Source organism: Nilaparvata lugens, chromosome 6, assembly GCF_014356525.2.
Source record: "Nilaparvata lugens isolate BPH chromosome 6, ASM1435652v1, whole genome shotgun sequence".
NCBI lineage: Eukaryota > Metazoa > Arthropoda > Insecta > Hemiptera > Delphacidae > Nilaparvata > Nilaparvata lugens.
In genome coordinates this window covers 656795-684140 of record NC_052509.1, presented here as the reverse complement: position 1 = coordinate 684140, position 27346 = coordinate 656795, and the positions used below count along the sequence as shown (strand labels likewise).

Sequence of the window (27346 nt, the reverse complement as noted above, 5' to 3'; positions counted from 1 at the left end):
ACATATAAAATGCTATTTTCAAGTATTGAAACATGTTGTGAATAAAAAATTTAAAAAAGGGTACTTAGTTTTTATTTCCTGATTAATATTAGTTGTATTATATTAATATCATTAGTGTATTATTCTTCTACTACTCATTGACTCTCCGTCCCTTGAAGACATAGAGACAGATTTTCATCCCTTGGGCGAAAGAAGATGGAGACAGCAAGCACAGGACAGAGATGCATAGAAAAGGCACTGGTCTCCACCAAAAGCCTTTTCCATGCATCTCTGTCCTGTGCTTGCTGTCTCCACCTTCTTACGCCCAAGGGATGAAGGTCTGTCTCTATGTCTTCCAACCATCTCTTGCGTGGTCGACACCTCGTTTTCCTTGTCCCCCTCCTTTTTGTTGATACAGAGACACGTGCTGTACGGGTTTCTGGTATCCGTTCCACATGGTCCAACCAACGGATTCTGGCTCTTCTAAAAGTTGTATTACAGTAGTTTGATCACGGTATATTGAAGAAGATGGTAGGAATCACGGATTCACGGATAGGATGCGCAAAGTCAAACCGGTTCTCTGACGTCAGCGCCACCGAAACGACGCGACTGAACCCCGGGTATGAATATGCACTATGCGTCTATGCCTGCAGTGCAGTTGTGTTTTCCCAGTATGCAAGTGCATATAAAGGTCGTCGATATTTTCAACATGGAATAGAATTCGGAAAAAGTGTTGTTTAAAAGAGCAGTTTATCGTTTTAATAATTAACTTTATTCAACGAAAATCCTAAATAAATGCTGCAAATCACCCCGAAGACTTCTGCTACTGCAGACATTGACAACAGCTAGATGGAAATTCGATGAGAGCTACTATCCAAAAATTAGTTGCCAGCCCGGGGGCTGGATAGTAGTTCTCATCGAATTTCCATCTAGCTGTTAACCCTGTTATCAATGTCTGCAGCAGCAGAAGTCTTCGGGGTGATTTGCAGCATTTATTTAGGATTTTCGTTGAATAATAGTTATATATTAATTAGCATTTGAATAAATGCATTCTCAATTGAATTCCATCTATAACTGTTTTAATAATTATTATGTGTGCAGTTCTTTGTTTTTGAAACTTCTATTGACTCATATAGATTTATGTTTAGAGTTTAGACTCAGACTTTCTACACGTTTGGTTAAGGGTGTATAAACAAAAAAAATCATTTTTTTTTGTTGGAAACTTTCAAGTTCATTCAGTCAAAACCGTGTTATGGAAAAAATTGAAAAAAATTATTGTGGCCTATGTGTGACCTTGAAGTATACATTTTGAGCATTTTTCATGCTACCTGCAAATGCTAACAATAAACACCACAACAATGAAATTCTAGGACAATTATCTTCAAAATATGCTCTTTCAAGTGGTCTATTTTTAAATACAAAATATTCATGTTTTTTTACAAGATATAGTTTTTTATTGCTTTTTACAGTGAAATTTTCAGTTTTATTTTTATACTAGCATACCTGGGTTTTAACTTGCTAATCAATGCAATTTTTTGTTTCTCATTATAAGTATCCGTTTAGAAACGTAGATTGTTTGAACAAGCCAAAGTTTATACGAGCGCTCGTGTGCAAGCACCGCGTGTGCGTAAAGTAGCGGGGAGGTAGGAGTGGGGCAGTTTCAGTAGCTGTCTCCATCAAATTCGACTGGCTGAGTTGCCGGGAGTAATGACCTTGGGGACTCCTTTCGTCCAGGTTTGATTCCTGATTTTGTGACCGATTGCTCTAACTATAAGTACTTGTTCGTTATAGCTCGTTCATTTCTTTCTAACTAGTCACGGAAATTTTTTACGATTTCTTTTCTATTTGGTGCTTTGTTTGGGTCCTCAAGTAAATAGATAAGTGCACTGTATAGTGTGATATATTTTTTAATTATAATTCAGTTATTGTTTTTTGATCATAGTCATTTATAATATTAAGTTAGTAGTGTTTTGTGTTAACCTGAATATGGCTCGAAAACGTCGTCCACTCAAACGAACTAAACGTTCGATTCTTATGAGGAAAACGTTAGCGGCCAAGAAAGAAAAGAAAATTGCTCAAGAAAAGTTAGCGGCCTTGAAAGAAAAGAAAATTGTTCAAGAAATGTCTGTTAGTGGTGATCTGTTTTATCACACCTCTACAATCATTGAAGAATCAAGTGAGCAAGTTTTCAACAAGCTTCTTGAAGAAACAAGGTAATTTATCATGTTATGTTACTTTTAAACTGATGAACCCTTATGAACACACACACACAATAATTTATAGTTCTACTATTATTATTTTATTTAGAAAGAATTGATCAATCAGCTTCAAATTTTGAACACGAATTCTTCAAACCTTTTTATAGGTCAAGTTTGTTGGACAACAAAATTGACTCACTCCTTCGTCCTTTTTCAGGATATAAAAAAAATTGAAAGTGCATAAGAAAGTAATTGTTATGATCTATCATTTAGTCAGCTAAAGAATTCATTGCATGCAATTACTACAGTTTTTCCATCCATTCATTTATAATAACATCACCTGAGGCATGTCCACCTATAGTTCTCTAGATAAGTTATACACTATAGATTGGCCATGCAAATCTTTGTCACTAGATGACTGTGCACTGTGTAGTGCTGCGATATGCCGTGTTGCGCGATAGATGGCTGTTCAAATCATTCGGACAAAGCCAAGTTGCCTACAAACATATAATTTCACAAATTTCCAAAGCAGGATGACTTGTGTAAACGATGGGTGCATTCTTGTAGAAGGAAGGATGAATGATTTAATGATTTTAATGGGAAAACAGCAGTCATATGGTCCGAAAATTTCGTATTAGATGATTTCGAGCGTGACTTGGAATCCGAAATACTAAAACTCCCTAAGAGAAATGTTTTGAAGAAAAACTGCGATTCCAACAGTCAAAATTCCAAGTTTACCGAGTTTTAAAATAAAAATGACTGAATCTGAGCGTAGCTGTCGATTAATTGTCCGGGGAAATAGAAAAATTGTGCAGACATTGTTGGATGATGTTAACAATGATACAGATATTGTGAATAATGAAGATAATTTGAATAATGTAGACTCTAATGTTATTGACAGATAAGGTTGGAAGATCCAAGGAGACAGGTAATTTCCATTTCAAGCATTTCCACTTATAAGGCTCGGCGGGATAGGGACCATGTCCAATTACTATCTCCATAAGCGTAATGTTAATTGGGATTCCATATAACTCGGTTGATCAATATCTCATTTTGAAGGTACAGTAGCCTCTCTCTTAACCGGACACCTTTTAACCGGACATCGGTTTAACCGGACTACACTGCACGGAAGTGACATCTCTTTAACCGGAAAATAATTATCAGCACATCGGTTCAACCGGACTGGATTGGCAGGAAATGGAAACTGCTGTTACAACTTTTCTCGTGGGAAAGATTGAGCTGAGATTCCTGACTTAGAAAAGAGGGGGCGGAAGGGGCATTTCCGCCGTACACCAAAATATTTTAGTTAGTTTTTGAGCGATTGTCGTGGATTGCACATCGCAGTAAACATCGTTACTGTTTTCCCGGTGTAGTTTTACAATACAGTACAGTACCTGTAGTGTGTATTTTCTAAACCGTGGTGTTTGTGAAGAGTATATTCAGTGTGTTTTATTTATTTTTGAAATGAGTGAGAAACGTAGGCGTAAAGTAGTGACAATTGAACAAAAGCTCAATGCCCTTGAACGCACGGACAGAGGAGAATCAGTGAAAATAATTTGCAATGAACTGAATGTAGGAAAGAGTACCGTTTACGACTGGCAAAAAAACCGAAAATCGCTCCAAGATTTTGTTACACAAGTGGAATCTAATAAAGCCCTGACTTCCCGATGCACACTGAGAAAACCGACTAACGAGCTCGTAGACGATGCGTTATGGTTGTGGTTTCAACAGGAACGTCGGAGGGGAACCCCGCTTAGTGGACCTATTCTAAAGGAGAAAGCAACTTTACTACACGCGAAAATTGAAAATGGGGGCGAATTTGTTGCTAGTGAAGGGTGGCTAACGAGGTGGAAGAAGAGTCACGAGGTGTGCAGCTTGGATAATGTTCTGAGGTAAGTGCAGTAGAAAGTTTGTTTTTACATAATTTACAATATATCACATACATATATTTATCTCTAAAAGCAATTATATTTCATTATTAAATCTTCAGTCATTCGTCAAAATATTTGTTGTGAAGAAGAATTGGCGTTAGAAGGGCAATGACCGTGACATTGTGACGAGTGCCGTGCCGTGGGAGAGGAAGCCTAAATAAACAAAAGATAAGATAGTGGGGAGGGGGACGGGTGGACAGGTGGTCGATGTTGTTGTGACTCAGGTTTCTTGGAATCCAGTCGCAAGGAAATGCAATGTACACTGTACAGTACAGTACTTCTGCACCTGCCACGAATCATAACGGCTGTTTGGTTTTAAATATTTCAAATGTAAAAAGGCTTAGCAACTAACTATTTTCTTGTGTTTTGTGTTCACAGATATCATAATAAAGCGTCTAGTTTTATTATTTTTACGTAAAAGTCATTATTGGCTTATAAACTACAAAATATGCATACCAATTTAACGACTTTTAGGGAACGTCGGTTTAACCGGAAAAAACGTTATCCGGACTGGCCTCAGTCCCGATGAGTCCGGATAAGAGAGAGGGCTACTGTATGTTAATTCTCTATTTAAGTTGAGAAGAAGAAAATTAATATTTTTTGAGAGAACGTTTATATTCATCTATTAAGTGAGAAACTTTTATGATTTTTCCTGGCGTTCTTTATGAATATTTTGGAAATTCATCTCGCAACTTGAATTCGTTTTGATGAGTTCTAATGAAATTAATTTTTTCATAAAAATCTACACATCCGTACGGTTATTAAATGGAATCTAGCAAAGGAGATTTTCGTCTGCAAGCCACTGAAAAATGGAGTTGTTAAACAGAGAACGTTGACAGACCCGTACACGCACGCACAAACAGTGCGTGACCGCCATCAGTTGTCTGGAGGGGTGCCGTTTCATGGGCTTTGTATCCCTGTAAACAATAGCCCGTACACTTCCATTTCCTTTTGAAACTTATTCGCAGAAAGAATTCACAAGGCATCTTGACCTGGGAGTGGACAAAATATAATCAGTATTATTTTCAGTTGACCCTCGAAAACACTTGTCTTCAGTACAAGCCAAAGTCGATCAACTTCTGTTTGAAAAGTGTTCCTCAGTTAGTTTGGAACTATCGTGTCTGTGCGCGTGTGTTTGTGTTGGTCTATGTGTTATAGTGTTCAAAGTTATCAAAAGTAACTGAAAAGTATGGCAAATAAGAGCCGAATAAAAAGTCGAAAATTGAAAAATCGGGGTGGAGAAAGGTTGCGTGAATGGAGGAGAATCATGAAAAGTATTGGTGTTGAAAGGTCGTTTCAGGATAAATCTGCTAATTCTCCTTATATCTAAGAGATTCACTTTAAACTGTCAGCATTAGTTAGAAGGGAACAGCATTGATGCTATTGATTGATTGATTAATTGATTGAGTACTTTATTTATGTAGATTACAATACACTTATATACAATAGCTTACAATACAGCAAAATTATAGATGAATTTACATAATATAGAGTATTTACATAATATCAGAGGTATACTGACACACATCCGAGCTACTCTATGGTGGCATTCATCTTAAACTGTCAGCATTAATTGAACGGGAACAGCATCGATACCATTCACGAGGTATGCTGACACTCACCCAATCTGTTCTATAGTGAGATTCACTTTAAAATGTCAGCATTAGTTGAACGTGACGAGCTTTAATGTTATTCAAAGGTACGCTGACGCACAACCAAGCAGCTTTAGGCTATGTACACATGGTAGCGTCGTACCGCGCGGTGCGACGCGCGTCCAAAATTCTGCAGTTGTACACATGCAAGCGTTTTATACGCGGCGTCCACCTCCAGTTTAGCAATGGAAGTTGAAGAGGTAACATGTATGTGGCTTGTGTATCGTAGATATAAAGCGAGAAAACGAAGGCAAAGAAACTTTTGCGTTCACCCTATTTTGACCAATAGATTAACGCATGGTGCTTTTGTGACAATTTACCCTAACTTGAGGAAATACAAACCCAAATTTTCTAACTATTTGCGAATGTCGATTTCATCTTTTGACGAGTTGTTGGAGATCGTAAAAGACGACTTGGCATCAAGTTCTTGTTCTGTTCTTGTAATCAGGACTCGCCATATCCCATATGACACGTCGACTTTTTACTTCTTCTATAAACAATTCTGTGTCAAAATTGTTCATTTCCATGGCTGCACACTGAACAGAGTTGCTGTAAAATCACTACACAAAACAAGTGAACTAGATCAAAACTGGCGTCCGACTGCTCTCATGTGTACAGTCCAACTGACTGTAGTGTACTGGGAACTGCGCTGTTGCCGCGCGGTTCAGGTTGAAAGTCTGGGCGGCCCAGTGCGCGGCGCGTCCACATTTGAGTGAGTGGTGCATGTGGACGCTGCCATTAGCTCCATTGTATATCGCACCGCGCGGTCGGACGCGCGTCTCAAACCGCGCGGTGCGACGCTACCATGTGTACATAGCCTAAAAGTGAGACACTGTCAGCATTAGTTAAAGGTGAAACATTGATGTAATTCATAAGGAATGCTGACTGTTGAAGATGAACTACACTATAGAGTACCTGAGTCGGTCAGCATTGACTGAATGGGAAGCATAGATGTTATTCATAAGAAGTGCTGACAGTAGAAAGTGAATCTTCTCACAGTAAGAGTCTAGTTCTCAAACTTTTCAGCAGGGCTATAAACATTTTATTCATTCATCTATTTTATTCATCTATTTTATTCATTTTCAATTTTTTTTTTCATTTTTTTTTTTTTTTTTTTCATTTTTAGGCCAGTTCCTAAACCTACAACAATCAATTAGTTACGGAAGCCTGTAACTGTGAATAGATTTTTCATTAGGGGAGAGTTCTTTCCCCTGTTAGCGAAAGACTAACACATCCTCTCTCTCTCTCTAGCATTCTCACTCCTCACACTCACACAAACACACATGCCTTCTTCAGAGATTTTGTACTTCTTCTAGCCAAACCTATTTTTTATAGGAACGGCTAATGGATTCTGAATTTACCCGGCTTTTCCGCCGAGCCATAATGCACGAGTCTCACTTCAACAATAGGCCTACGCCTACATCACAAATGCAACGAATCACAATCAATTCAAATAAATTCTTCTAACTACCGTGGTTGTAATTAGTTGTATTGTATTATATTCTTAGTTGATATTGAGAAAATGAGGAGAGTTTGGAGGATATGACTACTTACTTTCTAGAACCTCATTTGTTAATATGATCACATGGAAATCTCTTAAAACAATCAACTTTATGATTAGTAATAAATGTAACAGCGAACGGTTTTAATGTTGCGGGATTACAATAAATACTAAAAGAATATGCTTTAAATGTGTTATTTTGAAGTGACACATAACGTAGCTACATTTGGACTATTGTATAAATTAGAATTGGTACCGTTTTGGGCTTATAAGCCTGTGGTACTTTTCTGTAAGTTGTGTAATTCTGAATGATTAAATAAATATTGAGTATTATAATAAATTACAAAAATAAAATTGAATCGAAAATGAATTAGTTTTTCCTCCACATTTTTCTTCCTCGACCCATATAGAGAAAATCCTCTTCCTCATCTCAAATAAGAGAAAAAGCAGAATGAAATTATCATGTTGATAACTCATATTTTTTTACAGATCTAAAAAAGAAGCTCAGAATGCAGAACAGACAACAAATGAAACAGAAGATAGGCCTACAACTAGTGTCAAGATAGAAGCAGGGACTAGCGGTAAGTGTTTTTACTTCAAGAATATTATAGCAGTGGTGAATTTGCACTATAGTATGACAGCATATAGTGTGGTCCACTTTATAATGGCAGTGGATGAAGATAGAAGAATAGCGATGCCGATTGTCTGCATCAATTAATTATTATATTTCTATACTGTCAAAAACATATTTGTCATCTTTGTGGACCTAGAAAAGGATAGTACCACCGGCTTTGTCAAATGATAGACAAGGATAGCAAAACCAAAGTTGATCAAATACTGTCATTATAACGTGGACCTCACTATAGCAGTCAAGTTTCATAATAAAAATAACCATAAAAATTTCCAAAAAGTAATCCTACTTTATTTGATTAGCTCAATGAGTTATTTACATCTATTTCACTTATTAATGTGAGTTAAAATAATTTACAAGTCGAGCACTGATTGGGTGAGACATAGCTATATCCAACTCAAAACAGTTTTCTCCCGATTTCAATGAAAGCATGCACTGTAGTAATAATTATTATTCTAAGCTCGATGTTTCTTTATTGTGTAAGTTGTATGTGTGTACCCGTTGCTCAGTTGTAAATAATAGCTCTGGTTCCCTATAGTTATCATAGAATATTCAAATGTTGTAGTGCATGCAAATAAACTTGAAAATTTTTGAATAAATCTAGAATCCCAGAATAACTGACGGCTCAGTTGACAATAACAGCTCTGGCTCCCTTATTAAGGAATATTTAAATATTGTAGTATATGCAAATAAACTTAACAAATTTTAAAAATATCTAGAATCCCAGAATAATTGGAGGAATCAATAATAAACAAACAGAATAATTATTTAATGCAAAACAACTATATAGTGAATTAAATAACTCTTACAACAATTTCATTGGGGATCATATTCTAATTGGAAAATAACTTTCAGTTAGAGAGCTAAAGAAACTTTAAACTGTTCCCATAATTCTCACCAACTCTGTACATACATTGATTGTCTGATTGTGCCCTTTCTTTTGCTTTCACTGTGACATCTTGCAACTTGTTAATTCTCACGTTGAAATTTATGCAATGACTCACTTATTGTGCCCTGATCAATCAATAATTGTACCCATTCTATTTTAAGCTTCAACAATACCACAGAGAAAAATATATTCTTTATTACTCCGTAGCCATACTTCCAAGGCAATTTTGCTACATTGTTGATACTGCTGTTTAAAAAAGTATTAAATCAGTATTAGATTTTAAGGATTCGTGTAGATAGACCCCCATTTTCATTATTTATCTGATCCTTGGGGGGGCCTAGAACCCCCCTGACCCCCCCCCTAAATGGCACCCTGTTCCTTTACCATTACCATACAATGAACTTTGGCTCGATTTCAGACTCATTCCAATGAGAAACGTGTTTATGTATTTTGTTCGCTCTGCGGCAATCTGCTCAGTTCCTCGTGAATTACAAAATTCAAGTTTTACATTCCTCTTTCTAAATTATTTTTCTAATAGACAGATTATCTCAATTTTGTTTGCTCACGTCTACTTTTAAACTACTACTTGATTCCTCATTCTACCTGTGATTTTCTTTGATAAAATCTTATGAAGGGCTTATTCAGTAAATTCTTTTTCCGATTGTCTTTCTTCTTCAACTTTCCGATTTGATGATTATTTGCGACACTCCAGTCTTATTATACATTAGTGTTATCATTATTATAGTTATGTTATTATAATCATCATCATCATTATTATTATCATCCATAGACTGACTCTTCTCGAAAAGGGACCGTATTCAGGACTCAATTGTTTTAATTGCATTCCAAAGGATAATATATAAGGCTGTGTGGCAGCTATGGTCTAAGTTATTCGTATCAAAGATAATTATTAGGACACTGGTAGAAGCTTGTCCTTATACCATTGAGGAGTGAGTGTTTTAGAGCATTCATGTGACTCCATTTTTAAAATGACATGTTGTATGCCACTTGAGCACTGCTCAGAATTTGTGGCTTCACAGAACAAAATAATAATAATAATATAATTTCAATTACTATACAATGAATAAATTGTAAGTACTGTACAAACCGATTAGTTTAAAAAGAGATCAACTATCTTGACACAAAATATATTAAACTTCCATGTTTTTAAATTTCTGGAGTTGAGAGCTGGAGACTTTATGAATAAAATATATGTAATAAAAATTATAATATTACGTATATTAATACAAATAGCCAATTCAAGTAGGCTTCACATGAGATAAAATATAAAATACACACCAAGGTTGATGTACAAAACTACAACAATGCAAGATATTTTTGTAAGGTCGTTCGTTGGATAGGAGCGTAGGACAACATCTTTAGCTTATCTGACAATGGTGGAGGGGGAACCTCACCCGTTGACTGTTGGGAGGGGAAGAAGATGATAGGAGAGGGGTTAGAGCGACATTAGCGCTCACCCCTCACCCTCAGTAGTGCGCTTTTCTACCTGCCTGCTAACTGCGCCTGGGCCCTTTTCTACCAGTTGCGAGCCGAGTTTCGTAAAGTGACGTTATTTCGCGTTCGTTCTAGATCATTTTCGTACGATCTTCTGTTTGTTGATCTGTGTTGCTCCACGGTGTGGAAAATATTTGTGCGAAAATAGAGGTTCTAGTAATAAAGCCTAGGTTTAATAGTGCTTGTGAAAAATAGGGTGGTTCGATCTGAATAATTCGAGGTTCAATAGTTACTATATATTTACAAATTACAATTCAGGGTTTAAAGATCTTACAAGTTGTTAATTACACATACATCAAACAGGGTTGACCCCATCCCAAGTCCATGGACGCACACCCCTAAATTTAGAAACAATAATTCAGCTTCTGAAACCAGAAACACTGGTTTCAAACACTGCTGGCCTTTTTCTGGGACCCCCTAAGGTTTGATCTCGTGATTTTTAGCCCCCCTACCACAAGTATTTCAAGGACACAGCCAGTGTCTAAACCCCCACCCCCTGTGAGCACCCCTGGATCGAAGATCATTTTTGTACTCTATTCCTTTTTTTATTTGGGCCTAGTAGATCTATTCACTACCTATCAAAATCTATTCCCTACAATAATAATAATTTACAACAATGATAATACCGTATTTTCACATATTCCAGTATCAATAAACTTGTCCGGTACAGTGAGAGTAATATTATTCCTATAAATTTTAATGGGACTATTCATACTCACGTGGCTGGACTGAGTGGGAATAGTTCCATTTCAACGCATGGGAAGTATATTATCTTCATCCAATCAATCACTTACACTGTCACTGATATGTGAGAATTCAGCTTTAAACCTTTTTATATATTTTTCAGCAACGAGAAAAAGCTCGGTTCCCATATGACCGCTGGAAGCTTTTTCTCGTGAGTGAACCATCTATTCTATATAAATATCTATAGTGAGGTATAGTTGAATAAAAGAAGTATATTTCAGAGTTTAGAGAACAGTTAATATTTTATCAGATATACCGGAATCAGCTATCTTTTATACGAGGCAGTAGCAACGCTGTTCTAATATCTCTCTCCACTGCGTGGACCTCACTATTTATTTTATTTTTATTTATTTATTTATTGTATAAAATACTATAATCATAATACAATTATGACATTGGAGGAAAAACTAGGCTGAGCCTGTACTATTTCTCTCCAAAAATTTTGATTAAATGTTAATGTTGTCCAAAAGATAAGGTTATATAGTCACACACTGCTTCGTCGTCACTTGATTTTCGGTCCAGAAATGATGATTTAAAATTTTGAATTTTGAAGGTTGATTTTATACTGTAAATGAATCACAGAATGTATCACAATAAATTAAAAACTCTAGAAATATTGCACTTATTTAAAAAATTTGAATACAAAATCAAAAACCTACTCACTATAGAACTCTGGAAACTTAGCTGAGAGAATTTTGGGTAGCAATTAGTTACTTATATTTTGTTAGGTTTACTCCAAAATCCAGAGAATCGGCAACGCTGTTACCTAATTTTTCTCCACTGTCATTGTAGCCTGGACCTCACTATACTATTTATAGTCTATTAACTAAATAATAGTTCAATTGATTTGATCGGAAGCCAGGCCCTAGCCTTTTAAATAGCTCCAATATTGAACAATGGCAACTGATAACGAGACAAGTTATACCAACTTGGGCGGACCGTTGGAAACAGATGATAACAAAAAGCGTGACAACAAATTGGAACTGTTAACGTCCAACTGTAATCGTCCATTGGCGGTGTACGCCGGCTATATGTACAACGTGAGGCGTCACAACGTGGATGGCAGCGTGATATGGCGATGCAGCAAGATACGTCTCACCCACTGCACCGCCATGATCAAGTCGAAGGACGGCGCCATTTTGAGACACACTGACAACCACACGTGTGGGCCACCTGTCGACCCCAAACAGGTAGCATTCCTTAAGTGGGATACTGACAGTTTCAGCTGAATTATCACAATAAGTGCCGTTTGCACAGTATCAGAATCAGTTTAAACTAAATTCCATTTTAGAATGGATGAAATCCATATCAAGTCTTGTTCGTTATAATGTGGTTTATTTTTAGTTCAAGCCACCAGCTGATTTGATTCAGTTTAAGCTTTGACTGTGCAAACGGCCCTAAGGATGATAGGCCTAACTGACGATTTAAAAATGTTTTCACTGCATAAGTATCACTTGAATACTACAATAATTCTTTTCTAATACTTGAGTAATATCACTAAGGGGCCCCCTAACGACAAGACAAGTTTGTTGAACACTTGTCTAAACACATGCATGTTGTGTCATCAGCGAGAGGTTTCGAACAAACAACTGCTGTTTGACAGCAGCTTCTAACATTGAATGAACAAACGATAAAAAAAATAACCCACTGAGAAATTACAAATTATGATACATAAATAGTTTAATATTATGGAAAGGATACTTTTATTGAGTCGGTCTCTTTCACTGTCACTAGTTATAATTCTTTGCAGCTTATAAAATAAAATAAACAACCAATACCAATAAATAGACCTTTGGAGAATTACAAATTATAATGATACACAAATAGTTTAACCTCAAATAGAGCAGCGAAGATGAAATGAACAACAAAGAATCAAAGATAGAAAACCTAACCTCAAAACATGTTGACACAACTATGTATGCCGACATGATTGTGTGTATACCCATCACGTCATATAATATTATCTCATTTCTTATCATGTTTTATCTTCGATTTTTTGTTGTTTATTTCATCTTCGCTGCTCTATTTGAGGTTAAATTATTTTTGTATCATGATAATTATTGTAATTCTCCAAAGGTTTATCATAATTGATTGTTTATTTTATTTATAAGATGCAAAGAATTATAATAAGTGACAGTGAAAGTTCAATACACTTGTCCTGTCGTTAGTGGCCACCCTATTACTATGACTATCACTACATTATTAGAAATGATAGTATTCTAGTGATAATAATAAATTATGTAGTGAGCAGATTATAAGATGTCAGTCAGTATCCCTCGCAAACAACACCAAAATGTCAGCATTGGTTGAACGGGCAGTGATTGTCTTATTTAAAAGGAATGTTGACAGTTTGAATATTGAATATCATAGTGAGAACATTTTCAACTGTCAATATACCTTATGGATGACATCAATACTTGCCATTCCACCAATGCTGAAGGCTTGAAGTGATCTCACTATAGAGTAGTTATGGAAAAAATGATCTAACACGTCATTAAACAATAATTGAAAAACATAGAGCCCAAAAGGGTGAAAAATTTAGAGTCAAAAAGAGTATAATTCAACTTTAAAAGTAAAAAAAAATGATAAAAAATTTGGTATGAAGTGGAAAATTAATAGAATTTCAGAGTTGGAGGATAAATGAGATATTTAATGAAAAAATTAACGTTCTTTTCACTAATTGTTAGTCTAAATTCCAACCACTTTGAATCATGAAAGACATAATATGAAAACATCCATTTTTATTGCAAACTGTGGCCACATAAGCTTATTGCTTTTTGCGTGGGTAATAGATTGAATGCCTGATCAAACGTCCATGCCTACCGGCGGGATTCGAACCCACATACAGGCAGTGCCAGCAGACTGAAGGTCGTACCACCCCAGTCCACTAGAGAGACCAAACTGGCCGGCATAGTATTCAAAAATAAATGTTTGCATCTTCTATTTATCTAAGTGGAAAATCGATGTTTTTAACTTCGTATCCTAGTAGAAAATCGATGTTTTTTCCATGACTACTCTCAGGTGGAAACGAGAAAAGCCATGTTCAGGGCGAAGCAGTTGGCTGTCCTCGGGGAAACGCCCATTTCGAAAATCTACAAAGAGGAAGTAGCGAAAATCCTAGAGAGCCGTGTGGACGACAAAGAGACGCTCAAAAAGACTGCACAAAACTTGAAGAGGACAATGAGACGCGTGCGCCAGAGAGGCTCAGGTAATCACTCACATTGAAAATATAGTTTGTATATATATACAGAGTGTAACTAGGCAAAAATAAATACGCATTTCACTCGGATTCTTCCAGTCTGAAAAGATGCTGATGTGAGAGGATACACCGGTGAAATCTCTCTTAACGGACACCTCCAAATAGCGGACATTTCTCAATGACACATTTTTACTCCCCGCCATTTCTCCATTAGAGGAATATACATCATTATCTCTAAATAACGGTTAACTCTTATAAGAACGAGTGAGAATAAAACCGAATAACGGATGTGACTACAGTATTATACAGTATAGAGTTCTCTTTATACAATGCATTCATTTACAGTCATCTTGCAATGCGGCCGAAACACTTCCCGTTCAGACACGCATCTCAAATGACAACACAGTCAAGCTGTGAGAAACCAGCTTGTACTGCGGCACTAAGTTTAGGTTTAGTATTGCTCTATCTGTTATCCGTGTTACAATAGCCACGTGCGGTAAACTGTAGATTTGAAAGTGAAAAGTGTGCAGTGTACTGTATAAATGTTGTCTCAACGTAAACGCTTGACTTTAAAACAAAAGGTGGAGGTAATAAAAGTTCGCGACAATGAAAAACTAAGTGTTCGGGACTTGGCAAAAATGTTTGATGTTGGTAAAACGCAAATAAGTGACATTATAAAACATAAGGACAATCTTTTCGTGGTCTAAAAATGTAAATGAATCAAGCAAACTAGCTTTTCCGAAAACCCAAGGACTGGAAATAGATAACGCTACTTTTGAGTGGTTTTGTAGAGATAGGACAAATGAAATTCCTCTTTCTGGCAGATTAATTCGTGAAAAAGCTTTAGAAATAGCCCAACAGTTAGGTGTTAATGATTTTAAAGCATCGTCAGGATGGTTAGAAAAATTTAGAATCCGACATGACATCTCAGAAGCTGTTTGTGGAGAGATCGATTCTGTTGATGAAACTTCTCTGGCCTACATCAAGCAGATGATGAGAATGCTGGTAAATTTACATTGTCATTTTTTTGTTATTGGATGCTTTCTGCTTTTTTGTATTGGTCTGCAAATTATTTCTTGGAATACAATGAGATTCACTTTTAACTGTCAACCAACTGTCATCTTTAACTACACTATGTTTATTAATGATATCACGATGACATAATTTTAATGTCTACCAATTTTATTACTTGCTGATGCAGACCTCTAGTCTTATGAGTGGATAATGTGAGTGTAATAATCGAAGATATGATCTAAATGTTTAATGTGGTTCCAAACCACTGGGAAGTCGCAAGTCGCAAGGTTTTCAACTTTCAAGATATCACCTTCTTACGGGTGTATCTTGGGAATAGTATTCAATTGATTTTTTTCTATTTTAATCTATAGCTCAATTCAAGAAATTATACATGAATCCAAATGCTGGATCAACCACTTCCCTATACAGTAATCAAATTTAGATAATATTTTTTCTGAACGAGCCTTCAAATGAGTGGATTAAAGAGAGCGTGCAGTAGGTTGGTGGAGCGGCGCGGCGCGGCGAATTTTCGACCTGGAATTAAATACAACATGTGATCAAGGTTGTCGCACCGCGCCGCTCCACCGACCTAGTGCACGCTTACCTTAATAATGCATTCCATGTTGTTTGTATTTATCTTCAACGGAAGAGAAATATTTATTCATTTTCTTTCTATCAATCTCATTTACAAAAAAAGAGAAAACATATACGTTGATCGAGATAGTTATTCAACATGATTGTATTTATTTTTGGGAAAGTTTTAATACAGCGAGGAGGAATAGTTGAGCTTACCTAAGTTTGAGTGTTTGTCAAATTGTTAAAGTGTTCAAAACTTCAAATTGTTTCAATGTCATAAAGCAGGTATTTTTATAAAGAATAGAAAAATATCTTATGAATCGACCAATCGAAAAGGTTTGCAATTATTAAAGTCCTCACACCGATCTTTGGATTGATCCACAAAATTTGATGTGAGTGGAGTAAATACCAGGGCATCGCAGACCAGTTTTGAAGAGGGAAGGGAGAGCTCAACTGTTCTAGTCATCTCGTTTCAGGTTCAGCCGTTGAGCAAGCCTCCCATAACCCATAGCCTCCTCTAATACAAGGCCACGGCGAGAGAGAATTGGCAACGTCGCAGCTCCGGCTTAGTGAGTCAAGGCTGAAGCATACAGTTTCAGTTTGCATTGCGCGTCTTTGCAAATCGGTCGTTTTGACAGCTATTTGGTTGTTATTGTACGTAGTGTTAGATGTAATAAATAAGTGAAATGCCTGATAAGTGTGTTGCACCGGGATGTACCAGCAATTACGAATCTGCCGTGAAAAAGGAGGGTTACGTGCAGATATTTAGATTTCCCAAAGATGAAAAACTTCGTAGTGAGTGGATACGGGCCATTCCTCGCTCAAATTGGAATCCTCCTCAAAGAGCTTATGTTTGTATTAAACATTTTCATAAAACGGATTTAGTTTGGAGTGAAAAATTTAAAAACAGAGATGGTGAGTGGTGTGAATTTAAAAGAGATAAACCTGTGTTAAGCCCTTGCGCCGTCCCAAAACTGTTTCCCAAATCGCCACAATATCATACCAACAAGTGTCCAGCACCAAAACGTTCAGATCCTGAAGAAAGAAGACTTAATTATAAAAGAAAACTGAAGAAGGAGGAAAGATTGAAACGAATAGAAGAAGAGGATAAAATCTGTGACTATACTACTTTTTCAGAAGCTCTATCATCTAAAATTAAAGGTAGGACTAGTGTTCCTCATTCAAAACTGAAACCAGCTGCCTTGTTTATTCATAAGATGCAAGTAATATTCCCAAAGTCAGTTTTAGTATAAGATTTAATAATGATTTAAAAGTGGAGACCCATATTAATGGAGGGTTTATTCCTAACAAAACTTTTGTGCATGAGGAAAGTAATCAACCCATACTTCATGATTGTAAATTAACCCACTGGAGTCAGTTATTTCATTTAATTAATTTCTGTAGAGAATATAGAAAATCATGCTAAGACAAAGACAGTCTTCTTAATAACATTCTTGAAAACATTGATAAACAATTTGGAAGAAGGTGATAATGATAACATAAATAATAAGCATGTGCCGGTAGCAACTACCAAAACACTGAAACATTTGCGTGATCAAATCAGTCTTCTTTTTCTACAAAAAGACAACTTATAATAAAGACGTAGTTTTAATAGCTTTTTTTTATATACATGCAATCAGTTTAATGCTATAAGACTGAATAGCATATTACTTCTACCTCATCCTAGATATTTGCAAAAACTGTTGTCTTCATTTCATATTTCACCAAATAAAAACAATGAGAACAGTAATTACTTAACAAACATTGTAAAAGATCTCTAAGGTGATAAATAAATTGTTGCTCTTCAAATTGATGAAATTCATAGATTTGATTACAAAAATGGATGTATTTTTGGTGTTGCTAATAAAGATACTTCTCAACCCGCTAAAACTATACTTATGGTACATTCTTAATCAGATCATGTTTTGGAAACTTTAAAGAAGTGGTAAGGCTAGTACCCACGAAGCAATTAAATGGATCTTTTTTAACTGATACAGCCAAAAAATAATTTAATTAGTCAAATTGTTGATACCCTAGCGGTTTAAAGTTACCGTGTATAATTAGTTATAACAATCGTGTTAAAGAACTGACAAAAAATTCACCATCAAGCTATTATTTTATTGTTGAAGGTAATGGACACAACATTTTTTGTTGTTGTTTGATAGTATGCATATTTTGAAATGTATAAGGAACAATTGGATCAACCTTAAATACACCAACAAAACAGTGCCTGTTTGGGATAATTTGTCAAGTTTAAAACCAGTGGAGGGAGAAAATCAAATTTCAGAGAAAGAAAATGGAACAACTGAAGTCAAATTCTCAGAAATCAGAGATTTGTATGAGTCAGAACCAGTGAGGATAGAATGTAAGTGAGAATAGAATTACATTCTACACTCTGGTCAGAACGCAACATGTTGCTCAAGTCAGCACCTCAACTTAATTACAATACTGTTTTTCCAAATTCGTTTGAAAGGCAGAATGTCAAGTTGGTAATTAACGTATTCAATGAAATCACATTGAGAAAAAATAAGTTAGAAGGGACTGCTTTCGATGTGATTTTAAAATGGTAATCAATATTCAATATTAAGCGCCATCTCACACTCATTCTTAAAAGAGATCCCCTAAAGATGCCCCTTTCCGATGTAACTGATGACTGGTTTATTTTCCTTGACTCATTTCTAGATTGGCTAAGCGAGTGGAAGGAAACCGATGCACAGCAATCTCTAGGCTTTTTAACTTTGGATACATTCAATGCTTTGACTCACACAACATTTGCTATGAAAGAGTTAATTACTTATGCACTGACTGAGATTCAGGTGCCTTCTCACTGGAATGTTGCAAACAGATAATTTGGAAAATAGGTTTGGGCAATACTGGCAACTAACGGGAAGCAACTATAATATAACAGTAACTCAAGTGCTTGAAGCTGAAAAGAAGCTAAGAATTAAGAGCTACCAGGGTTTACATTCAGCACAGTTTGGCAATTTGCCCCTTTCATCCACAGTTTTGGAGCAGCCTGAATCATCAAATACAAATGCACAAGTTGAAATAAATCCATTTTTGTATGGTATACTTGAAGATGATGATTGATAGTGATGAAAGTTTCGACAGTTCAGCTTTTGTGTACGTGTGTGGTTATACTAGTTATAAACTAGGTGCAGATTTGAAATGTATTAGCGGAGGCTATGGCTTAACGCTTAATCCGACCATGCGCAGTTGGGATCCGCTAATCCGCCCTCGGGAGGGGCAAATCCGTCGATGCTACATTAGTGTGAAATTCCCTATTTTAGTCAGTTGAATGACAACACGCGGTATGGTTAGTACAGTACGAGCTCGTATTGTTCCAGTATTTTCCTCATACAGTTTGTGAAAAGTAGGTATGCTAAAATAATTTATTCACGTTTTGAGGACATCCGTCAACCATGTCTGCTGCAAAACGAAAGCATGTTACGTTATCCATAGCCGAGAAACTGAATGTGCTAGAGAGGTTAGATAGGGGCGAATCATTGCTAAAAATCGCTAGTGAAATAGGGGTGGGCAATTCAACCATTAAAGACTGGCGCAAGAATAGAAAGCAGTTTGAAAAACATGCAATGGAACACAAGAAAGGACTTGAAAGTCGAAAAACATTGAAAAACCGGTATAATACTAAGAAATGTAGGTAATACATTATGACCCAATAATTTTAATTATTATTATTATTACTACTAATAATGATAATTACTTGTACTTGGTCATAGTTTGTATAGTATATTATAACTTCTTATTAGGTAATAATCACTTTCAGATTGATATTTTTTTGTGTTCCAAATAATTGTGGTTCAAGTCTTGTAAATAAACAAGTTCTTTCGATAAACCGACCATGGATTCTTTTCCGAGCATGTTACGGGTCCCGTTGATAACGTATTAGTGCTGAGGTTCTGCTGCTAATAGTTGTTATATTGTTCTAATCCTTGATTTCGTCGTCACTCAGATAATCCACAACAAATCTGTCATAACATTCTTCGAATGTGTATAAATACACACTAAAATCTCCATTCCTTGGTAATATTCTACTCTATAATTATAATCTATCTACTAATCTACTCTCTAATAATCTCTCTACTTAGAAATATTGTTGGTCTATATAGCATTCGATACGTTCTCTCAGTAGCACTTGTGTAGCTTTAAAATTCCAAATTGGTGGTACAATATAGTTGATTTGTCATTTTGAGTGAGAGTCATTAATGAATTGAATTTCCTCTTTTATTTTTACCCACCGTACTGATTTATGTGGATATACGATATACGATATAACCGTACTGATTTATGTGGATATACGATATAACCTACATTTATTTCAGACTATGAAGTGTATAAATTAGAAATGAAATTTTGTTTTTTATTTCCTATTCTGTCAGTTTTACATGCAATGCAACATGGAATCTCGGTGTACGAATCACGGGAAGAAGTGAACTTTTTTTTGTTGGTTGTTGTTGTATTGGGATATTCTTGAAAAGAGAGTTACTTCTTCAATTGATTCTTTTATTGGAAACATAATTTCAAGCGTCTTCAAAAAGTTCTCTTTTTTCGTCATCAACATCTTTGCTACATCTTTGCAACATGATCTCTGTGTTTGCAATGTCCAAAATTACTTGCTCCAAAAAGTAGAAGGAATATCATTCATACTCTTCATTATCTTCTGTGCTTGCTCCTAGAAAACCTAAGAATTTTAAAACTCCAGGATTGAAAATATTTGCATTCAGATTCTCAGTTCTTCAGCTTTTAATGTTTGGGTCCAGTATTTTGGTAAGTGAAATTGTAAATTGTTTTTCAAATAGTTTTAGTTTTGAAGATTGGGAAGAATAATCGTTGTCCTAGGTCCTACTATAAATACAAACATGACTTTGGATTTAGTACAGGATGATTGGGAGATTGAGGCATCATCACATCTGAACTACGGAACTGATTAAAATTAGTCAAATGCATTTGCAATTATTCAAAGATTCTGAATTTGCCGAGGGTTGTTATAGACCTTTTTTCAATCGTATCCATGAATTAAATCCAACTTTGATTTTTTAAAACGAGTTTATTAAAATTTCCGTAATAGTCTATCTATGCAATAGAAAATATTTATCAAATTGGTAATGTGCGAAATTATTCTGGAACGATTCGAAGGTCCCCGGTCCGATCCACTAACTCCGTAAACACTAGCCGTAGTGCACTCGTGTGACGTCAGCACAGGTAGGGCTTCTACACCAATAAACATTCGTTGATTTCATCTGATCTAAATCAGCTAGTGTTTTTATTGGTGTTGGAGCCCTACCTGTGCTGACGTCACACGAATGCACTACGGCTTTGTTTACGGAGGTAGTGTTCGATCCCAGCTGGATACATTTTTGCTACGAATTTACAACTTTAATGGAAGATTTCAATGAATTTTACTTATTGCATCTTTGATCTTTCCAATGATTTTTTACCCGTTAAGGAGCACGGGTTACACCTTCTCTTGCTATATTTTAGTTGCGCTTCTGAACTCTGAGCTATAGCCAGAGAGTATAGAATACAGAATGAAGGCCTACTATTATAATCTATACTCTCAGAGTATAATACCATAGAGAAAAGATAGCGTAAGACTTGTATTAGTTGTCTCTGATAATACCTTCAGATTATCTTTGCATAATACCAGTATTACCAGAGACAAGAAATCTGGTGTGGCGCACTCACACAACACTTTCCTTGCCGTTATGAAAATTGATCACCTGACGCCAGTGTTCCCGCGCATCTCAAGTCTACTATTCAAAGATCTAAGCCAGCTGGTGACAGGACAATAACCGTGGGGTCCCATCTGACCGAATCCCAAAAGGTCGAAGAGTATATTTTCCCATACACACACACACACACACATACACACACACACACACACACACACACACACACACACACACACACACACACACACACACAAACACACACACACACACACACACAACACACACACACACACACACACACACACACACACACACACACACACACACACACACACACACACACGACTCAGGTGACCATGAAACGTATAGAAATTTAGAAAATGGGGGTACCTTAATTTTTTTGTAAAAGCAATACTTTCCTTACCTATGTTAATAGGGCAAGGGAAGTTGAAGTAGTGCTAATTATCATATATAAACTTTCTGTATAATCTTCGGAGTTAGTTATTTTAGTTGTTATAGCTTAGTCATTGAATTTCAAAGATTTATTAACTTTATTTATGTAGGTTTCCCAGAATTTGAACACTCTTTGAATAATTATTATAGTAACTAGTTTAATTATAGAAAATCATGTCGGGGAATAGATGCTCATTTAGAAATTGTTCCAACAGTCGCGCAAAAGTTAAAGGGTTGAAAATGTTCTCCTTTCCCCGGGATACTGACACAGCAAAGATCTGGGTGATCAACTCAGGTGAGTTTCATTTTTATTCGGTATTTATAAATCAATTCAATGTAAAATATAGCCTATATATTGAACAATATTCATGAATAGAACTTCACTTTTCAAAGTTGAAAGAAAATTTTCAACTTTTGGATAAGGAGATAACATAGACCTACATTTGACAAGTATCTAATCACAGGCGTCAGTAAATCCCCTGGCAAAATATACCATTGCCGTCAACTAGTCTCCCCGACAGTAAATCCCCTACTAGAAGGAAGGAGCCTAGTTGTCGGCGACAACTAAGCTCCTCACACGCTCACGACAACTAGTCTCCCCGACAGTAAATCCCCTGCTGGATAGGCCTATTAGGGGTCTGATTGTCGTACCCGACAACTAAGCTCCCCGACAACTTAGCTCCCCGACAACTAAGCTCCCCGACAGCTAATACCCTGTCGATATTGAAACCAGCTTGAAGCGGGCGGGGAAGTAGTACAATCACAGATACTGCTGTTGTACACGTTCTATGAATTCGATTATTAGAAGAAAAGCTTGTTAGAGTTATCACTTCTATCACTGCAAACATAAAATTAAAAAATAAACTATTTCTCTTTCCGAATTCAACTGACTTGGAAATGTTCCTTATTGAATGTCAAGCAGTTTCAGAATGAGTTTGTAAATCTCGCAAGTGATTCCTGCATACATGTATGTATAGAATATAACATAGTCTATATCATCAAGCAAAACTCTGATCTACTGTTCAGTCTTCAACTTATGGCATTCAGAACTTCAGATTGAAACTTTATACTCTTATATTTTTGTTTTTCCTTGTAATGTGAATTGTAGGAATAATTCTACATCGATTTGTCACTGTTCTCTTTTGCTGTAACTATACTCTTTTGATTAATTATGATTGATCAAAGTTGATCTTGATTTTTTAATATAGTACTGTATTTTCTTCTAATATGAAATGTAAAGGGTTGTGTGGCAGCGAGTCCTAAGGCCCGCCGCAAAGTAGACCCACGCTAATCCATGAAAAGGGACCTTGAAACGTATAGAAATTGGGGTACCTTAATTTTTTCGGAAAGCAATACTTCCCTTACCTATGGTAATAGGGCAAGGAAAGTACAAATACTACGAGGTATACTTCAACGCGGTATCGTTATTCTATGAATATCGTACTCTTGGCTCCATTCACAAAAAAGAGACAGAACAATGTTCTCTTCTCTGTTCTGCAGCTGAGAGCTGTGTCATTGTGTGTGAGCTGGCAACTTGTTTCTCTTCTCTTGTTTAGTAGTCCCTTAGACGATACTCAGATAGCGCTGGTGTCGTTTCAGCCCAAACATTTCCTCTCAACTCGTCATTCAGTTCAGTTGAAACGAGACAGAACGACAGGACAGATAACAGAGTAATGTGTGTTTAGTAGTGTTGGAACAGATACATCACTAATCGAGTACAGTTTCAATGCCCAATCAGTTATCTTTGTTGTCTCTATAGGTTTTAAAAATTACTGCATTACTTTCGCAATGGTAGGAGGTAAATGTTTATACAAAAACTGTACAAATTCTGACTTTAAGGTCAGAGGTACAGGAATCAGTACACACAAATTTCCAAAAAACCCTGAAATAGCACAAATTTGGGCTAAGGCAACAGGTAGGAGCATTGACATAATAATAGTTAATTATCATAAATTAGAATAGCCTATAATCACTTATACAGAGTGTTTACGAATACTAATACTTTAATACTAACACCTACCAATACTTTAGGGCATTGTTCCTTGGTAAGAAACATAATATCCAAATATCACATTTAAATTGTCGGGAAGTCTTTAGTTACTCACACAGCAGCCATTTTGCTTTTTTCAATTATTTTTTTTTTTCTAAATGATGGTTGAACATACGAAATTTTGGGCAATCATTTATAACAACTAGACAAAGCTACAAAAAAATTATGTAATTTTTTCAAATTCACAAAAAAAATGGCGGTCATTTAAAAATTGTTATTCTTAAATAACACAGAAACCGTTGGTTTTACAAAAAAATGTACAAGAATAACTTTTTTTAGTAAATTTAATTACCTATCGATTGGTACCTGACAGTTTGAGATAGGGTCAATATTAACTGAGATATGGCAGCTTTAATGATAGGACTCCACTGGGGGTTAGATGCAGTGCATGCAAATAATCTAAAATAGCTTACAAATGACATGCAAAATAGACGGAGACTGTTGCATTGTTGTGGCAGACTTTAGCCGCATGCAAAATAGACGGAGACTGTTGCATTGTTGTGGCAGACTTTAGCCGCATGCCTTGGCATTCACTCCAACTAAACCCCAGCGGTGTCCTATCAATAAAGCTGCCATATTTATCAGTTAATATTGATCCAATCTTAAACAATCAGGTACCAATCGATATGTAATTGAATTTACTAATTCTTCTAATTTTTTTTGTAAAACCAACGGTTTCTGAGTTATTTGAGAAACAAAATTTTGAATAACCGCCATTTTTGTTTTATGAATTTTATGTTTGTAGTTTTGTCTTTTTGTCATAAATGCTTGTGCAAAGTTTCAATTTCGTATGTTAAACCATTATTTAGAAAAAATGATAAGTGAAAAAGCAAAATGGCCGCTGTGTGAGTAACTGAAGACTTCCGGACAATTCAAATTTGATATTTAGATATGTTTTTCACCCAGGAACAATGCCCTAGACTATTGGTAGGGAGTTCGTAAACACTCTGTATATAGATTGGCAACCAACTGTCAAATAAATCAAAGAAAAATTTATTTGATCCAGGTGATTCTCTCCCAATCATCATTGATTTTAATAATTAGAAAATAACAAACAATATGTTTGTAGAAATAGATTTTAACTATAAAGGCCAAATATTGTTCGTTTAAAACATTTGCAGCACACGCACAGTCAACAAGGCGTTAGTGGCCTGCACACAGGGACAATATTGAAATGTGTCCACAACTCAAAAGTAGGCCTACATGCAATTTCCAACTCCGTGTTTCCGCGACTATTGGAAGCTAATAATTAATTGTCCCCGTGTGCATCGTGCTATAGGATAGGTAATACCATAGAGAAACAATAGCGTAAGTAGATATCCCATGGTATAGGGAATTTATGTCGCAACTTTTACTGTTATCTCAAGCCGATTACTGTCGATTATTGTCAATTTTTACTGTTTTGTTGGAGTGATAGTGTATGAACGGCACAATTTGAGAGACTACCAGCGTCACACAGCTGCATAGGAAAGAACTATGTGAACTATCGGCTTGGAATAACAGTAAATAGTTGATAGTAATAGTTACAGCTGTTATATAGCTATGGTGAATGTGATATTTTCGAGCTCAAAATTTAAGTGTTTTTATTCTTTATTTTGTAAATTTATAGTTTGTTTCATGTTTTTAAGAAACTTTTATTATTAATCCATCCAAATTTAAAATTGTTTGTTTTATTCTAATTTATATTTTAGATTGTAATTTGGTGTAGAAATTTGAATGGACATAACCTATAATATTTGGACAATTTAAAACTAAATTAGGAAATTGAAGAAGTTTTAGGCAATAGCCTGTTTTTTCTTTTCCGATTCTTGTATTTTCTTACTAACCTTATAAATAAATAAATATAAGTTGCGACATAAACGCCCTACACCATGGGATATCTATTTATGCTATCGTTTCTCTATGGTAATACAAAATAATCTCCAAGTATAATCTACAGAGCTATTATTGAAGAACTGAGCATATAATGTACTTTCTAACAGTTATCACTAAAGTAAGCTACAAATCTATAAAAGTTTTATAGGTTCGATCCTATACTTGATATTCCTTGATTTTTCTTTCAGGAAATCCGTCTCTGATAAATTTGTCGCACGATGAACTGTACAAGAGCGGGAAAGTTTGTGATGTTCATTTCCATGAATCAGACATTTTGCCCAGTGGACGTCTACAGCACAACGCGATCCCTATGCCGTACATACCGATCAAAGAAGAACATGCATCGCCCCCTAGATCGCCGCCATCACCTGATCCTCATCCTTCATGGAGGTCTCAGCCCACGCTCAGGACATACTCAAGTATGGGTTTTTCATTACTTTAGCAATACTCAAGTATCGGTTTTCGATTAGGCCTACTTGAGCAATACTCAAGAACTGTTTCTCGATTACTTAAACAATACTCAAGTAGTAGTCTATGGGTTTCCTGCATCCTACACACAGAAATACTCAATCATGCTCAGTATTGTTTTCCGATTACTTAAACAATACTCAAGTAGCCTATGGTTTTTCGTGCACACAGAAATACTATAGTATGATTTTCCAAAATCCGAAGCAATAATACTGAAGAAAATAAATAAAAATCTCAGTACCCTTTTTTTAAAATATTTTATCACGACATGTTTCGGTCATTTATGCCATTATCAAGTGATATGGCATAAATGACCATAAAAGATATCACTTGATAATGGCATAAATGACCGAAACATGTCGTGATAAAATATTTTAAAAAAAGGGTACTGAGATTTTCATTTATTTTCTTTATATTTATATTGCAAGTAGCCCTATACAGGAAAGAGATTAGTATAATAATAGTGAAGAATAATAATAGATATTTAATAATAATATATAATATAATAATAGATTATTAGAATAATACTGAAGTATGGGCTTTTGAATACTTCGGTACGGTTTTTCAAATTTTCAAGCAATACTCGAGATAATGGTATAGACATGTTGAGAAATTAATATATAAATGGTTAAAGACGATAGATTACTAGATTAGAGAGGTTCCAATCCTTCTACTGAACTTCTAGATACATCTTTTCGGGGGTTTGGGGGTTTCCTATAGAATCTTTTTTGGTGAATTCGGGCTCTTGGAAAGCTTAAAAATATATATGTAAGGAATCTGGCCAGATATAAAAAGTTTCTGAGTAGTTGTGAAGGGATATTGTGGTAGTTATATTTATATGAATATAAAAAGTTCTTCATATAGTTAAATTAAAAGTGGAGCAAGTTCCTCATTATTAAATTAAAAGTGGAGCAAAAATATTTTATTCAAATAAAAGTTGGTTGAAGGGAAGTTGTTTCAAATGGTATTGTTTGTAAT

General features: G+C 35.6%; 2 protein-coding genes across 18 annotated transcripts in view; one reads left to right on the top strand and one right to left on the bottom strand.

Moving 5' to 3' along the window:
• The window catches only part of LOC111044817 (ankyrin repeat domain-containing protein 11), a 153800-nt gene that overhangs the window by 77967 nt on the left and 48487 nt on the right, over positions 1 to 27346 (bottom strand). The gene's annotated exons all lie outside the window — the stretch shown is intronic.
• Positions 1 to 27346, top strand: part of LOC111046939 (tigger transposable element-derived protein 2) — an 80427-nt gene that overhangs the window by 12465 nt on the left and 40616 nt on the right. For 6 of the 17 annotated variants that reach the window (XM_039429901.1, XM_039429906.1, XM_039429905.1 and 3 more), the window contains exons 2-3: positions 7751 to 7842; positions 26089 to 26319. In XM_039429901.1, coding sequence (XP_039285835.1) covers positions 7751 to 7842; positions 26089 to 26319 — 323 coding nt within the window. Of the gene's footprint in view, positions 1 to 1950; positions 2193 to 3481; positions 4070 to 5282; positions 5399 to 7750; positions 7843 to 12032; positions 12231 to 14061; positions 14249 to 16479; positions 16991 to 20581; positions 20618 to 22143; positions 22271 to 23659; positions 23891 to 26088; positions 26320 to 27346 lie in introns of those variants that run through there. The other 11 variants (XM_039429895.1, XM_039429891.1, XM_039429902.1 and 8 more) reach the window with 11 other exon arrangements.